The sequence below is a fragment of the Callorhinus ursinus genome, unplaced genomic scaffold (genome assembly GCF_003265705.2).
Source record: "Callorhinus ursinus isolate GAN/ISIS: 27379988/994484 unplaced genomic scaffold, GSC_fseal_2.0 scaffold15, whole genome shotgun sequence".
Taxonomy (NCBI): domain Eukaryota; kingdom Metazoa; phylum Chordata; class Mammalia; order Carnivora; family Otariidae; genus Callorhinus; species Callorhinus ursinus.
In genome coordinates this window covers 3,522,351-3,538,968 of record NW_027397077.1, presented here as the reverse complement: position 1 = coordinate 3,538,968, position 16,618 = coordinate 3,522,351, and the positions used below count along the sequence as shown (strand labels likewise).

Genomic DNA, 16,618 nt, shown 5'->3' with positions numbered 1-16,618 from the left:
CCCCCCCCCCCCCCCCCCCGCAATGAGGGTTTCAGGCTAAGTGGCTCTAAGGAAGGAATCCACTGAAAGCCGAGCTACTGCCTCCAATAGCCAGAGCAGTACAACTCCCTCTGGGTGAGGCTGCCTGGGATGGGATCTCGGCTTGGTCTACTGGGTCCTCAATGTTCAGAGAGTTACTTTACCTTTCTGTGACTCCGTTGCCTTGTCCATAAACTAAAAGATTATAAAGAATATGGCCCCGAGAATAGTACCTAGTACACGGTGAGCACACAATGGAATGTCAGCTGCCACTGTTGTTACTGCTTTAATCGCGGAACCTAAGACCAAAGCAGATTTCCCCACTGCTTCAGCCCCAAATGGCCCAAAGGCCTGAGCTGGCTAGTGTCTGTTCCTGACCGTGCCATCTCGTCCCACGCCCAGGTTCAAGGACATCACGCGGATCACCTGAAATTGGCCATGAGGGGAAGATGTACATCATAGAAACCAGCAAACACTGCAAATTGGGGCCTCGTCACCACCTCCCACCCCAAAGCTGGGGCACCGGCATACCTTGGCCCAGGCCACCTTTTCCCCTGACTGTGGTCTCATCCCTTGTGGCATCAGGGTCATAGGAAAACTCATTTGTGAAATCAGTATACGTGCTCTCTCATCACGTAAAAAGAGGTTTTATTTTCCAGTAAGACACCATCCTCATCAGTACCCTCATGCTCCGCTTTCCCGGGTCCCTGGCGGCCATAAGAACTAACCTGAAGCCTGAAGCAGCCCTGGACTGAGCAGTGGAAAACAAGTCCCCGGACCCCCTCTCCTACCCCAGGGACTCCAAGCACACACTCAGCCCCCTCACTCTGCAAGCACCGCCCTCCTGTGCGTGCTGGCCTCAAATCCAGAGGGCCACTCACCTCTGGGATTCTTTGATCAGAAAGAAACTCATTAGAAAAAAACAACATACACAAAAGGAGACAGAGCGACCACCCCTGCAGCACGACCTCGTGTCTCAATGTTGAGGACCCAGGGGAAGGAACTGCCGATTCTTGGAAAATGATTCTCCAAGGGTCACTCATGTTCCTGCACAACCTGTGAGCTAGACTGCTTTAGTTCCAGACTGTCTTTTCTAGGATGTCTTGGGTGGCAGACACAAGAGTCTCTCTCTGGAGCAACAGGCAGGCAGGCTTACCCATCATTGTAAGACTGAGGTTCCCTAGGCTCGGGTGTCCCCTTGTCATGCAGACCACTGTAAGTGTGGGCACCTCTTCATGGGACCCTAGAGGGACGACAGCTCAGGGAGTCAGTGTAAATGCTGATTAAAACCGCAGATGCTGATAAAATGCTGATAAAGTGCTCCTGGCCGGTGCTGCATTCACCTGTCTTTTGTCTCTGACCTAGGAGTCTCGTAACTTCCACCACGTTCCATGAAACCATGACATGCTACCTTATTAGCTGGCAAGGAGGGTAAAATCTGGGACCTTTTGTAGTTTTGACACCCTTAAGGATCCAGAGCTCTAAGAGAAGACCAAATCCAGTTAGCGAGAAGCACTGTCTGCTTACTTCCACACACACAGAAGAAAACCCAATAAGCATCCTGTTGGAGAGCACTTTTAATTGTCTACAAATTGATGCAGTTTATTGGCATGATATTTTGAATACTCTTATAGCAACAGTACAATTCTGAGTAATTCTGTAGTAACAATATCTGAAAGAATTTATAGTAACAGTACAATTTTGAATAATTTTTATAAGAAAAGAAGAGATACAGAGGAAAATAATTTCCCTGCATGGTGAAATTTTCACACACTATACAGAAATTTCCCACATCTATCCAGTTCCGGCTCAGAATGATAGCTAATATATTTTACTCGTTGTATTCTATTCCTTTTAAGACTGACTTCAAATAACCTGGAAATGAGAACTGATTCCTGGCGCGGAGACTACAAAGAACTTGGGTTTCCTGGCAGACAGCGTTGCAATGAGTGCGTCTTGCAACAAGGCTGGTGTGAGGTCAAGTCCTGCACACGTGGTTGGTGGCCCCACCTCAGTGGACTCGGCTGAAAGAGGCTCTCACTCAAGCACTGACCACGGAGAAGTGGGAAGTCCTGTTGCCATGTACATACGGGCAATGACCCAGACAGGGTGTAATGCCCTCCCACGGTGAGGTGAACACATCACTCTTTCCCCAGCCGCAGGTGGGAGAACATCAGAGAGAGAAGGGCAGGCCAAACCAGGTCACTGGCTTTCCTCACACCCCCCTGGCAACTTCTGAATGGTCCTCGCTGTGGGGGAGGGAAAAACTTTGGGCCAAATGAGGCAGGGGAGGGGGGAGGCTGGAGGCTGGCCTTGGGGTCTGCCACCAGACCTTAATACTCCTTGTTTATCTACAGTCCAAGAGCTACCTAGGGAACTCAGGAAGGGCTATCCGCTCTACCTTTTAAAATAAACAAATTCCTCCTGGTCTACCGGGTCGTTGTGTCTCCTTTCTAGGTGCCTATAAATACAACCCCATTACAGTTGTTTGGCTAACAGCTTACAGAATGTCTAAGATACCACGCAGGTGACCCATCTCCCTCGTGGCTTTAGCGCCAGAGCCTGAGAAACGGAACTGGCGCGAGATTCCTACAACTCGCCGCCCCAGTTTCTCGGGCTTCTGGAAAGTCTCTTAAATGTTCTTTCCTCAACAGTAGAAAACACCGTATTTGCAGATTATCTGAATCACCTCCATCAAGGCCACCTAAAACGTATCATTTAAAAAATTAATCACAGATTTTTTAAAAAAACTAGTTGCCCAATTTGCAAACAAATCCGTGTCTGACAGTTGCTCTCAGGCAATTTTCTGCACTTTTGCTGGACTCGCAGGTGCAGCAAAGGTGGGTCAGCAAGGCCAGAAACGTTCCTGGGTTGGCAAAGCCAAGTGAAGACGCTCCCCCCCTCCCCCCGCCAGCCTTGCCAGAGCAGAGCTGGGGACTCCGGGAAGAGAGGGGTTCAGCCCCAGGGTTCACTCCCCCGGCCGCATGCATCCAAGGGCTTCTGGAGGCTTGGCCTGTGCCACAGAATCGACGAAAGCCCACAGCCTGGGCTGAAGTGACATCTGGCCGTCTTAACAGAATGAACGTAAGAAGAACAGGAGACAACTCTCGGGGCCAATTCTGTGCGTCTTAGAGCAGCTGCTACCCAATGAATCAAAACGCGGCCTCGAGTCGGGAGCCGGGCCCACTGACAAGTCTGCGAGTCCCACGTGCCTTGGGCTCCCCCGCCCGCCCTCCGTGGCCCCCCGCTGCCCTGGGGGTGAGGTGATGAGGCGGACAGCAGACGCCGGTGCCATGCTCCCAGGCTGGCCCCTGCCCTCCGGCGGGCCCTCCCCACGGACTGAGAGGGCAAATGCCAGCCAGCCTTCTTTTTTATTTTTCTTTTACACCATCTTTTCATAGGAATACCAGGAGTACGGACGTCTGGCCTCAGGAGTGTGTGATACTCAGGGCCAACCGTGCTTCCTGAGTGCACAGGTGGTCTTGAACTCCTGCCGGTGCGTGGCCCTCTCACCCCGGGGGGACCTGCCTGATTAACTGCATCAGGGCAGTAACACCCACGTTCCATCTGACCCACTGGCAGCCGAGCTTTAGTTAAGGTGCCCGTGACCTGAGCGGCTGGTGTCTGGCCCGCGTGGAGGCAGAGACTCCGCACGCACTGACGGAGGCCTGGGAGGTCAGTGCAATGGCCAAATGCCTCATCTGTGATTTGGTGAAGCTCTTATCTGTGAGGTATTTTGTGTGTGTGGAAGACCGAGAATGGGGGGAGACGATTAAAAACAAGAAGAAAACCCAGGCGAAAGCAGTGTACCTTATACAGGTCTCTTCACACGTCACTGCCTGTGCCCAGAACTGGGTGAGGGAGAGCGGTGCGAGGTGAACATACTCATCTATCCGGAGGCACCCCCTCCTGTGCTGCTTAGAGATCACACACACACACACACACACACACACACACTCTCCCCCGCGGAGAAGGGGGCTAGCTCTCAGCAGGTGGGCAGGATGGCCCAAACCTTGTGGTTAACTAAAGAAACTAAAACAGGCACAGAGATGTCCCCACGTGGGATTCTGAGACTTGCCTTTGTGGGAGCGACTCCGGAGTCGCGGACTCTCGAGAGCTCCAGAGAGAAACAGTGTAAACAGCTGGGCAAAGGAGGTCTGGGCCTGCACCAAGCCCTTGACCCAAAGCACACTTTGCTGGAACAGGGCAAATCTCCATCGGGCTCCCAGCTGCCTTCAAGGGAGTGAAGATTTGCAGGGGCACACAAAATGCGGTCAGTGTACCAGGAGGAAGCCCTGCCTGGCTCACTCATTTCAAAACTTGGCTCTGGTTTAGCAAGCAAATTCTTCCTAAGATAGCACCCGCGAGAGCGTCCCTCTTGCCATAATGCAATGAAAATGTGCAGCCATTCAAGAGAAGAACTGAGTCTCTGGGGAGGCAGGAAGTCTTAAATAATGCTGTGTGTGTGTGTGTGTGCGCGCGCGCGCGCGCGCGCGCGTGCGTCTGGACGCAATCTTAAATCATATTGTGTACGTGTATGCAGTTGCGGGGTATAGCATCTGGGTGTGGGTATTTTCCCAAGGGACAGGAGAGGGCAGCTGTATCGGCAGCTGAGATCTCTCTTCAGAGGATATTGTGAAACACGCTCACTGTGACCCTTTCCATCTGAGAGCGGCTGGAGGCTGCCCTCGGTTACACGGATGCGATCCCCCGTCACATGCCACACGCAGCTGGAGTGTCTTCCTGAGTAATGTGACAGGGCGTGGCGGTGCAGAAAGGCACTTGGAAAATACACATGCCACACAGGTAGGGCTCAGCTCCCTGGTTCAAGGAAAGGCACCCCAGGTGTATATGCAGAAACTTACCTGCCTAACCCCTCTCCCCCCAACCCCGGCTCCACCCCGGGGGGCCGCTGGAACTAACAGGCAGATGTCTTGTCATCTCCCACGGGAGGTCTGGGAGCGGCTCCAGCTAGAAGCGGTGCTGGTGAAGAGCTGCAGACGAGGGGCTTTGCTCCAGTCTCTTGACATGGCAGGAGTGACAGAACAGGTGGTCCTCCAGGGGGTAGCAGCGGTGGCCGTCTTCATCATTGAGCTCCAGACCGCAGTCCTGGGGGGAGGCAAAAAGGCCCAGCGGTAGCAGAACAGCACAGAGAGGACTGCAAGGCTGACCCAAAGGCCGACGTCCCGGGGACCAGCAGAGCGGGCTGTGCGGGCAGTGAATGCCGGCGCAGAACCGGGCAGTCCTGCCGAGTGAAAGCGTGACACGCCCCCAACGTGCACTTGAACCGGGGCTGGTCAGAATGGAAATGGGACGTCGGTGGATACCCACACTGTACCTCCAAGACTTAGGGCAAAAAACGAATGTAAGACCGTTCATGAGAAATCCCTCATACTGGTTACACATATTGAAAGAACACTGGATATGTGGGTTGAATAAAATATTAAAAGAATGAATCCCATCTGTTTCGCTTTATTTTGTTTCTAATGTGACTACTAGAAAACAAAATGACACCCATGACTTGGACCCCTGGCTCTCGGGTTTCTATGGGACAGCACTGGCCTGAATGCAGAGCGAGGACTGTAGTGAGCAGATGGCCCCTTGCTCTCCGGTGCCTGGTGCTAGCAGTGAGCTCCCCACCTCGCCCCCACCCCTCTCCCATTCACCTCACCCACGGCGTCACGAAATGAATCTACTGTCCTTCCGTGGGTGAATCCACTTAATTCTGGCTGAAAGCCCACGGACACTTAAAGTGTGTGCAACCTTCATGAGGGGTGGGGAGAGGTGACCCCGGGCCTGCCTGACAGCCATGGGGCACCCACCCGGGCGTGACACAAGGTAAAGAGGGTGCAGATGGGCCCCCATCCACCTTCACACCACCCATGCCTGTTTCCAAGGAGGGGCGGATTTCTTCATGATTTCCAGGGGTCAGCTCAGAAAGGGGTTCTTGGCAGACAGAACAGCCTATAAGCTGGAGGGGAGGGTGTCTGTTCCCCAGATCACACAGCTGCCTGACAATGTCGCATGTGAGACCCGTGGCCCCCTGGAGCCTCCCACCCTGCGGCCTCAGGGAGCCAGCTGCAATGGTTTCAGGACTTGGCAGTTAACCAACGTGGAGGAAACAGCAAAGATCTTTACGTCCCAAACATGTACGTGTCCTCCAACCTCCCCTACAAGGCAGGCTTCACCCCTTGACCTGGAGGGCAGCCCCTGACCACACCTTGCTGACCATCTCAGCCCCCGGTCAACCCGGGGATGCTCTTCTCTGGGACTTCCGGGCGTCTGGGCAGGGAGGGGCCTACCTCGCAGTGGTAGCACTCCACATGGTAGTCTCTGTCCATGGACACGACACGGATGGTCTCATCTGAGCCCTGGACGGAATGAAAGGAAGAACAAGGGGTCAGCTGGGGGACCCAACTTTTAACTGATGAGAGAGGAAGGAGGAGGGACAGCAGTTCTACCTTCTGGAATGTCAGAGTCAACACTGAAAAAAACCACCTACGTGGAGAGTGATTTTTCTTTAAAAAATAAATGAAAGGCAAGATTTCTGCTCGTCTTCTAATCTGGGAGTCACTATCAAGTCAGGGAGTTTGACCCGATTATAGGGACGAATAGGGCACACGGAGGTCAATGGGCTGGGGAAGCCAGCCAAGAAGAAAGGGGCTTCTTGGTGAGGACACTATTAAGGTCAGAGGTGAGATTTCAGAAGGATTTTTTTCAAAGGCATAAGGACAAGACACAGATCTTGTAGATGATCCCGGGGAGATATTCGTGTCATGGAAGATGCCAGGAACAGGCCTGAAAAAGCTTCTTACCTCAGGTGGAAGGATGGGAAGCCCACAGGCTGCACACTTGGGGGCCAGCACCCTGCGGGGAGAAGCAAAGAGGCAATAAAATGCGTATTGTGCTGTTTCTAGGAGGCAGGTCCTAGAGCCCCCACTGAGCCTTCCTCATGGCTGGCCTCCCGCCCATCCCTCTTCAAGTGAACCCCCCCACGCCGCCCCCAGCCCTTGAATCAAGACAGCCTGGCTTGGGGCACCTGGGTGGTTCAGTCAGTGAAGCGTCTGCCTGTGGCTCAGGTCATGATCTTGGGGTCCCGGGATCGAGCCCCGCATCGGGCTCCCGGCTCAGTGGGGAGTCTGCTTCTCCCTCTCCCACTCCCCCTGCTTGCATGCGCACACACTCTCTCTCCCTCTCTCAAATAAATAAAATCTTTATTAAAAAACAAAACAAAACAAAACAGACAGTCTGGCTCATTCTCTGGGAGGTGTTTTAGTAGCACTTCGAGATTATTCCCCGGTGGTAACAAGCCTAGCTGGACCCTCTCACTCTACTAGGGATAGAGACTGACCTGTTCACTCCCCTCGTGGTGCCCAGCACAGGCCCAGGCAGACCGAGGGGGGTGGCGACCAGCCCTGAGTCGCTGCCTTGTGAAGTTAGGTCAAGCTGGAGCCACTGGGCTTGGCAGAGGCTTCCCAAGGCCTAACCGGGATCTGATTATAGGGATTTGGGTTCTGATCTTTCAGGAAACATGATTCTGTTACCAGTTCCTATCTGAACTGGCGTCAGCTGACCTCCCAAGGCCCCTGCTACACCTTGAAACCACGAAGCCTTTGCCGGACTGTGGACTCAGGGTTCAAGCAGAGCCTGCGGGTGCACCTCAGCGGGTGTCTCTCCTTCGCTCGGCGAGATCAATGTGGCTCGGCCCTGAGGCCCCTCTGCACCCCGTCCCTCCTTACTTGTGGTAATCTCGGACACAGTAGATCTTGTTCTCGGAGTCCACGGTGAAGGGCACCCCGTCCAAACACTCGTTGCAGATGACACAGCGGAAGCAGCCAGGGTGGTAGGACTTCCCGAGGGCCTGCAGGATCTGGAGGCAGACAGGAAGAGGCTCGGACTCAGCAGGGATTACGGGACAGGTTGGACAGTGGAAAGGAGAGGAACACATCAAGCCGAGGGTCCCTACGCGATCACATCGCACGGCGCACGCTCGTCAGAGTTTCGCTTGGACCAAGGTCAAGAGAGGACGGGGTGGGAAAGGCGAATCAAGGTAAATGTATCAACAGGAGGGAGCCAAACAGGATCCTTCTCCTGGACATATCCCTCCTGAGGAGAATCTGGAGGGCTCTTTTGCAGTTCTTTGCAGGAAATGATGTGAAGCAGGCAGGGCCACGCCAGGCTCCATCCCAGATTTAGGAAGCAGCCGGTCCATGGAAGGATTAAAGTTAATTCCACATAGAAATAGCAGAGCTCAGAAAACCTCTTAAGTTCTGCCTCCCAGGTGCCTCCTCCTAAGCAGCTTTCACTCCAAGGCATGATAATCCAGAAGCTATGACTCAACCGCTGATCATTCCCAATCCAAGCATAAGCAAAGCTTCTTTGTTGCTGTTGCTGTTTTTTTTTAAGATTTATTTATTTGAGAGAAAGAGAGAAAGACCGCACGCACTGGCACAGGGGGAGGGGCAGAGGGAGAGAATCCCCAAGCGCCTCCCTGCCAAGCACAGAGCCCGACGTGGGGCTCGATCCCAGGACCCCAAGATCATGACCTGAGCAGAAATCGCGAGTAGGACATTTAACCAACTAAGTCACTCAGGTGCCCTACTGCTATTGTTTTAAAACACAAAGCAGAGAAAGTCCCACAAACCTTCTTCCTCTTAGTGTCATTTGATCTCGTTGTGATGCCTGGAGAGGCAAGAAGCTGTCCTGGAGCCAGGACCGAGCCCACACGTGCAGGGCGGGAGAGAGAAGACGTGCGAAAAATGTCCTTGGTGACGTCAGCGAGTGACCAAATTACCTCCCTGCAGAACTGCCCACCTCCAACCCCCCCCGCTAGGTGACATCAAACCGTTTTCCTATTAAGTCAGTGCACCTCAAAGTGTGGTCCCTGGAGCCACAGGACCAGCATCACCTGGGAGCTTGTTAAAAAATGTACATTCTCAGGGCCCATCCCGGATCTCCAGAATCAGAAGCGCCAGGGTCAAGCCCAGCGGTTGGTGTTTTCAAAATATGATTCCAATGCACGCTAAAATCGAAGAACCACTGGTTTGAGTTTGTGCCGGTGTGTGTGACACCTGCAGGAAAGGTGTGGGCCTGCCAGTGCCCGAGGCCTGCTTCCCCCCAAGGCCAATGCCACACCTCACATGCTGCAGCCACAGAGATAAGCTGGACGCTTCGTGCGCTCTCCCTTCTTCCTCTGAAGGCTCGGCTCCCTAGCTTCCTCGTTCCCTCTGGTGCGTCACTAACCTTTGAGGCCCCTCTCGACCTGCCCGAAGCTGCCAGAATAGGACAAACAACAGGCTGGGCTTCCAAAGTCCACTTGGCAACGGGGAGCTCGGAATGCATTTTGTTCCCCGGCTAACACTGTCTTCGCGGAAAAGACCCTTAAATGGACTTTACCCACAATGTGCCTAAAGTGTGGCAGGACACAGATGCCTTTTGCTGCACGCTGACTCGCTGTGATAATTCTTTTTAATGTGGGGGAAATGCCCAGTTTCCACCCGCACGCTCAGAGCATTCCCCTCTACTAACCAGGGAGGCCGGGCGGACAGGGACAATTTATACAAAGAACTGGACAATGGGTTGCTTCTCTTGAAGAACCAAGAATGGTGTCGGAAGGAATCTTTTCTGGCATTACAAAAATTCTTGGCAGCAGTTAAGGGTTCTGTCTTTAAAAAAGTGGGTGTCACTACCAGACAGACATTTGCTAAAAATTTTCAAGTCCTAGAGAAGACCCGCAAGGACCCAGGTTCAACTTGGCATTATCCTCGTGGGGCAGAGATGGTCTCCAAAGCTTCATTCCTTCCCTTCCTGCATGCAAGGCTGGTCCTCACTTCAAGAAGTGGAGGAGATTACCCCCCCTCACCACCCCGCTGTGTACTGACAGCGGCCTTGTGATGTTCCGTGAGCAACAGAATGAGGAAGAAATGATGTGGAGAGATTTCGGACTTAAGAAGTCTGGCAGCTTCCCTCCCTCCTTTGCTGTAGGAGGTCCAAGCTAGACGAATTAAAGAGATCAGCGGCCACGGGGGAGAGGCCATCTTGGGCACTCAACTGCGACACCAGCTGAACACCACTACACAAGTGACCCCAGGCAATGCCACACGGAGCAGAAGAACCATCCCTCTGAGCCCTGACTAACGGAGTTCTATGAATCACAATAAGTAAGCCACTGCTGTTTTAAACTACTACGTCTTGGGGGTAGTGTATCAGGCAGAAAGAGGTAAGTGAAACACCCTGAGGCCCTAAGAAGGCTGAGGATACCTGGAAATAAAAAATAGTGTATAATCATGTTCATACATTTGGACACCGTTGACCTCATATGCAGTGGGTTTGTCAGAAGGACTCTAAAATCGAGGACCCATTCCGCCCAAGAATCGGATGCCTGTGGAGTCTGGCTGGCGTCCGTGGAAGGTAGGGGTGAGGGTGTGTGGCTCCTGCCTGCCTCGCCTGTGGGAATGGAGGGAGGGCCATGCTCCCAGGGAGGCCTTGGCTACAACGAGGACCCGGCCCTCTCAGGCCTAAGCTCCGCTGTGGTGTGTCCGAGCCTGGGCAACAGCAGATTCTCCTCATGAACAGGGCAGGCTCTGGTTCACTGCTGTTTTATACATGTTAGCACAAAGCCAGCAGAAATGAGTGTTTCTGCCCAGCAACATGCCGAAGATATTCACAACAGCTTTATTCCTAAATAGCCTCAAAGTGGAAACCACCCAAATCCCCATCAGCAGAGCAACAAATATACAAGCTGCTATATCCATACGATGGAATTCTACCCTAGTAATGAAAATAAATGAACTGCTGACACAGGCAACAACATGGATGAACCTCAAGAACATTTTCTAGGGGTACCTGGGTGGCTCAGTCGGTTAAGCGTCCAACTCTTGATTTCAGCTCAGGTCATGATCTCAGGGTCGTGAGATCAAGACACACATCGCTGGGCATGGAGCCTGCTTAAGATTCTCTCTCTCCCTCTCCCACTGCCCCTGCCCCCCCCCAAACAACCACAAAGGGGCCCCTGGGTGGCTCAGTCAGTTAAGCGTCTGCCTTCGGCTCAGGTCATGATCCCAGGGTCCTGGGATGGAGTCCCGCATCGGGCTCCCTGCTCAGCGGGGAGCCTGCTTCTCCGTCTTCCTCTGCCACTCCCCCTGCTTGTGTTGGCCCTCTCTCTTTCTCTCTCTCTCTACCAAATATATAAAATATTTAAACAACAACAAACAGTTTCTAAGTGAGAAAAGGCAGACCCAAAGGACTCTATACTGTATAATTCCATTTATATGAAGTTCCAGGACCAGCAAAATGAATCTGGGGCAACAGAGCTCAGAATAGAGGGTACCTTTGGAGGAGGGTTTCTGGACTGGGAGGAAGACAAAAAGGAAGTTTCTGGGGTGTGGGATGTGGGAAACATCCACACTTTGACCTGGGTGGGGTTACACAGGTATGTGCATACGCAAAATTTCATTCACCTGTACGCTTAAGATGTACACCTTTTACTGTAGGAGTTGTTTCTCAATAAGAGAGGTAAAAGAAAAAAAAATAGCAATGATTAGCAATTCCCTTCTCCAGAATGGAATTAATGGGTCAGCTTAGAGAGGGTTTTACCTCTTTCCGACTAAAAGAATATTTATAATAATTTTCTTTAACCAGTATATTAAAGAAATTCTTAAGGCCTGATCTCCAATGGTGAACAGTTTGATCCCTGAGACAGACTAAGTATTCTGCATTTGTTAACCTCACAACCTTACCCTATCAGGAGGCCAGGAAAGAAAAATTGTCTCCACTGAAGAGATAAAGATACTGAGGCCCAAGACAAGCTCAGAGAGCCAGTGGCTGAGTGAGGAACAGAATGTATAAAACTTGCTTCTTGTTCTGCTGTCTCAGAACTAATGACAGGCCCCCAAAACTCATCTTAGGAACAGACAGAACCAGGCAGAACATGAGGCACAAACAACTGTGTTTATCCAACTCTCTGTACCCAAATTCAAGGGAGATGAACTTGGCATGTGGCATCTCACCCGGGACACCACAAGGATCACAGAAAATCAGAGGGAGGCTGGTGTGATCCAAACAGCCCAGAGAAAAGAGCATCATCAGAAACACAACACTGTGTGGACTACATGATTAAGGATGCTAATACCAGTAAAAGCCAACAACATGGCTTCGTGTGGAGCAAGCAGCTGCCTTACACAGGTCTTCTCTTAATAAAACCAGATGCAACCACAAATCAAGGTAGGAAACACAGTTTTCAACTGTTAGTTTCTTTTTTCTGTGAATGCCTCCCCCTCCCACCGTGCCATCATCCTGCTCCACTGACCCTACTCACCATGTCCATGATCAGATGTCCACAAAGAAAACACCTGTCAGCAGACTGCTGGAACCCAGAGTACTGCAGAGGAAGCAGAAAAGAAAGTTAAAGCCAGGCAGGACAGAGGACCCAGCATCCACTTGCTCACCAGTCACGAGGATGACAAGGAACTTGTCAGAAAGATGTGTCACTCTATACAGGAATCTGTCATTTCCCAGAGGACAACAACAGTTGTGTGATGAATCATGGCATATCTTCTGCCACAAAGCCATTACAGACACCAATACCACTCACCCTAACAACAGCTGCATCTGGGCATCCACAACATGCCAGGCTCTGTGTAAGAGGCTGTACATAGAGAGGCTTTAATCTCTAAGCCAGTGGTTCTCAAAGAGGAGTTCCCTGACACCACCTGGGAACTCGTAAGAAATGCAAATTCTTGGGCTCCACCCCAGACCTACTGAATTAGAAACTCTGGGAGGGGACCTGGTAACACATGGGTCTTCACAAGCCCATCAGGGGAGTCCGAGGCAAGTTGTATTCCTTAAAACAATTCTTTTTTTTTTTTTTAAGATTTTATTTTATTTTATTTTTTGAGAGAGAGAGCGAGCGAGCACGAGTGGGGGGAGGAGCAGAGGGAGAGGGAGAAGCAGACTCCCTGCTGAGCAAGGAACCCGATGGAAGGGCTCGATCCCAGGACCCTGGGATCATGACGTGAGCCAAAGGCAGACGCTTAACCGACTGAGCCACCCAGGCGCCCCTCCTTAAAACAATTCTTAAAACAAGGTATATATCATACCATTTCTCAGATGAAAACAAGGGAAACTCAGAGAGGATTCAATGACTTTCACAAGGTCACACAGCCTATAAGGGGTAAGGACAGGATTCAAATTTAAGTCTGGTTCTGCCAAAAAAGCCAATGGCTTTAGTTTCAGAGGAACTTGGTAAATATTCTCTACCTTACCTTACCAAAACACACACGCACACACGCACACACACAGGCACAGCTGGAGTCTTGAAAGAAATGGGAGACACTTTTCAGGAAAGCACACACCGAAAAGATACCACATGCTGGAAGATACTACAAGTTTAGATATTACAAACACACATTATAGGGGGGGAACATGTAACGGAAAGGAAGGTTGGAAAAAAAGAAAAAGGGAACTTTCTGCAACCTCAAGGGTGACAGTTCTTTATTTTCAGGGTGAGCCAGCTGCACCCCCACACCTCAACCTCCCATGAGCCTGTGGGGCCGACCACCTGCTGGGAGCCAAGGCGGGGCACGGACTCAGACCTGGCCAATCAGAGCCCCACATTCCTCCAGCACCAAAGATTTTGCCCACAGGTGGGCATGTGACCCACCAGAGCCAGTGAGACTGGAGGGGCAGGACAGGCTCTGTGGCTCATGGGCATGGAAGGCGGGAGGACGCGAACCCTGGAGCGCTGCCGCCCTGTGGCCACCAGGCAGTGCCTGAGAAGCGAGCTAACGCTGCTGAGGCAGGGCCCCAAACTGAAGACAAAACGACCCCGAGGCCACTGCTGAATGCGTTTCCTTTTTGCTTCCGCCAGTCTGGGTGTGCTTGTCTGGTACTGGCCAGCCCAGGTCACAGTGCATCAACCTCAAGCCATCTCCGGGTCCCCCGGCGACGCAGGCGCAGGTCATCTACCATTTACGGGGCGCCACTCCATGCTGGGCACTGGGTTAGGGTCTGAAGAGGTCAAGGCGAAGAAGCATGTTCTCTCCTCCCTAGGCGCTTGCAGTCAGGTGAGGGAGAAAGGTTTGTGGGTGCCACCCTGCCGGCTGCTTCCTGCTCGGCCAGGGAAGCCCAGGTGTGGCGGCCCCACAGAGGAGGGGCGCTCACTTGCCAGGGAGGGGGACAAGGCCGTCAGGTACCCGGGCAAAGAAAGGGAAGACACCCCAGCCATGAGGCACAAAGGCTTGAGGCTGTGCAGGGGTGCTAGCAAGCAGCAGAGCCGGAGAGGCGCAAGGCAGGCTCCGGAACACAGCTTCTGCGCATGCTCTGAACCCTAGAGACGTGGGGCCTGGGTGAGGGGGGTTGACACACGGGTAGCGTGGGAGCTAAGCTGGCCCAGGAAGGCCGGGGTGGCTCAAGGATCAATGCTCAGCCACGTTCTGGGAGCGGTGGGAAGGAGGAGGGGTCCACAGTTCTCAGGTAACATGAGGCTTCTGCTTCAGACAAGCGGCCTGTGAAGGGCTGGGGGACAGCCCAGGGCACCGTCCAGTGGCCCAGTGAGATGTCAGCAGCTGGCCTGAGGGGTGCGGACAGGGCTGGAGCTCAGGCCTGGGAGTCACTGGTACGCAGAAAGGCTCTGGAAGCACGAGAGGCTGGCTGCCCACGGAGAGCAGCCGGGATGTGAAGGAACGAAGGCCTGAACCCCAGTCCCGAGGTTGAAGAGGGAGGTGGGGTACGCAGAAGCAGGCAGAACACAAGAGGACAGGCCAAGTGGCCCTCACGTCCCTTCCGAGCACAAAGCTCTGCGGTCTGTCATCTGCTTCGGGAACAAGGGCCACCCGGTGCATCTACAGAAGGAAAGTGCAGACCCCCTTCTCCGGCCGCACTCGGCTCCCCGCCAGCACCGGGGATCACGGAGAGAAGCCACACGCTTCGGCCCCACAGGCCCCTGCTCCTGACTCTGGTCAGGACTGCGGGCGGGGGAGGTTTGGGTAACGAACTCACCAGGAAGTCTTCCTCACAAAACACTTTGCCGTTGACAAAATAAAAGGCTTTTCCTCTCAGCTTCCGGCCTAAGGAAAAAAAACACAAAGGCAGGGTGAAAAGAAGATGCTGTAGGCAGGGAAAAAGGGAGAAAAGGCAGGCAAAGTGTGTGTAAACAGAAACAAACATGCTAAAAATGCCAACTGTCACTAGGGGTGTGTGATTACGGAAAGCTGCTGGTGGTGCCTGGCGATGGGCAAGGCGGAGGCCGGGAGGCCGGGCCCCTGGCGGGTGCTGTGTGGCCCGGAACACCTGCGCGGCCTTGGGAATCACCCTACGCCCACTTCTCCCGCTTCCTCTCCTCTGAGAAAGAAGCCAGCGAGCCATCTGGTGAGGGGATGGCAGAGGCACCCTCAGGGGGGGTACAGGGCAACAGTCTGTTGGGAAGCTGTTTCCCACAGGTGTTTGGGATGTTACCTTTGACCTGTTCTCCAGGGGACACTGGTGACAGTCTATCAGGAAAGTCCTATAAAATTGGTCTTTATTTTTCTTGTTTTCATGTCTCTCTTCATCTTGACTATATAGAAACTACACGCTGTTGGACGGATAATGATTTTTCTTGTTTTCTCCTGATCTAAATGGGGTTGAGGAAGGGTGGGGAAAAATTCAAAGCACCCCAGCTGCTTAGGTGTAACTTCAGTTTCCATAAAGCTAGGACACTGACAAGAACAGCATACTTTATCAATGCCCTTGATCCCTTATGAAAAAATACAGAGGGTCGCATGATCGAGGTTAAGCAGGAGCGTCTTTGTAGGGGACCCTGGGTCCATGACCCCACAGCATTCCCAGATCTGAGAACACTTCTAGCACCAGGCACAACACATACGCAATGGACCGTGGAAGTTTCCAAAACTGAATGTATTCTGAACTCTAGTGGAATCACTAGACCCTTGGAGCCAGGGTCCACGACATGAAACCAAACTCACCAATGTCACAAACGCTAACGGTGCTCGAGACAGAGAAACCCCCTTGATAAACACGGAGTGCCTCGCCCGGGACCCCCCCCCCCGCCCAGAGCAGCCAAAGAGCACAAGGCGACAAGAGAAAAGCCTGGTGACACAGACCTGTTGGAGCTTAGAGAGGGCCTGGAAAGTATCGAGGCAGAGGAAAAGCCACAAAAAAAGGGAAAGAAGTTTAACTACAAAAGCAAAAAGCTCCAGACGGATTAAAGACCTCCGTGTGAAAAACAAAAGTTATCCTGAGAAAATGTGAGCAGGTGTCTTTGACTTGGGCATGGCAAAGGATTTCTCTGGTGAGATATAAAAGGCCCACCTTATAAAGGTAAAGGCTGATCGCTAGGACACCAAAACTCCAAACTTCTGCTCAACCTAAAACAACATATACAAAGTTCAAAAGACAAAGCTGTTGAAAAGCCAATCTGCTCTGAGCAGGTCAGGGGCTGGCAGACTGGAGGCCGTACGCAGAGAACACGGAGAGGGAGTAGGCAGAAGCACGGAAGGACGATGGCTCTGGGGCTGACCGTGCACAGTCCTGCCCCTGCACCCCCTCCCCAGGAAGGCCCTGCCCTTCTCCTGGCCAGCCCAGACGCTTCTTGGTGAACTGC

At 52.6% G+C, this 16,618-nt stretch overlaps 1 protein-coding gene across 2 annotated transcripts in view; it reads right to left on the bottom strand.

Moving 5' to 3' along the window:
- Positions 1-1,593: 1,593 nt before the first annotated feature.
- LIMD1 (LIM domain containing 1) overlaps positions 1,594-16,618 on the bottom strand; it is a 67,649-nt gene continuing 52,624 nt past the window's right edge. The window contains exons 3-9 of one of the 2 annotated variants that reach the window (XM_025885545.2): positions 15,016-15,083; positions 12,335-12,397; positions 7,758-7,888; positions 6,834-6,885; positions 6,321-6,389; positions 4,942-5,127; positions 1,594-4,839 (exon numbers count right to left, since the gene is read on the bottom strand). In XM_025885545.2, the coding sequence (XP_025741330.2) occupies positions 4,990-5,127; positions 6,321-6,389; positions 6,834-6,885; positions 7,758-7,888; positions 12,335-12,397; positions 15,016-15,083 (521 nt within the window). In that variant the 3' untranslated portion in view covers positions 1,594-4,839; positions 4,942-4,989. Of the gene's footprint in view, positions 5,128-6,320; positions 6,390-6,833; positions 6,886-7,757; positions 7,889-12,334; positions 12,398-15,015; positions 15,084-16,618 lie in introns of both variants that reach the window. The other variant, XM_025885544.2, reaches the window with a different exon arrangement.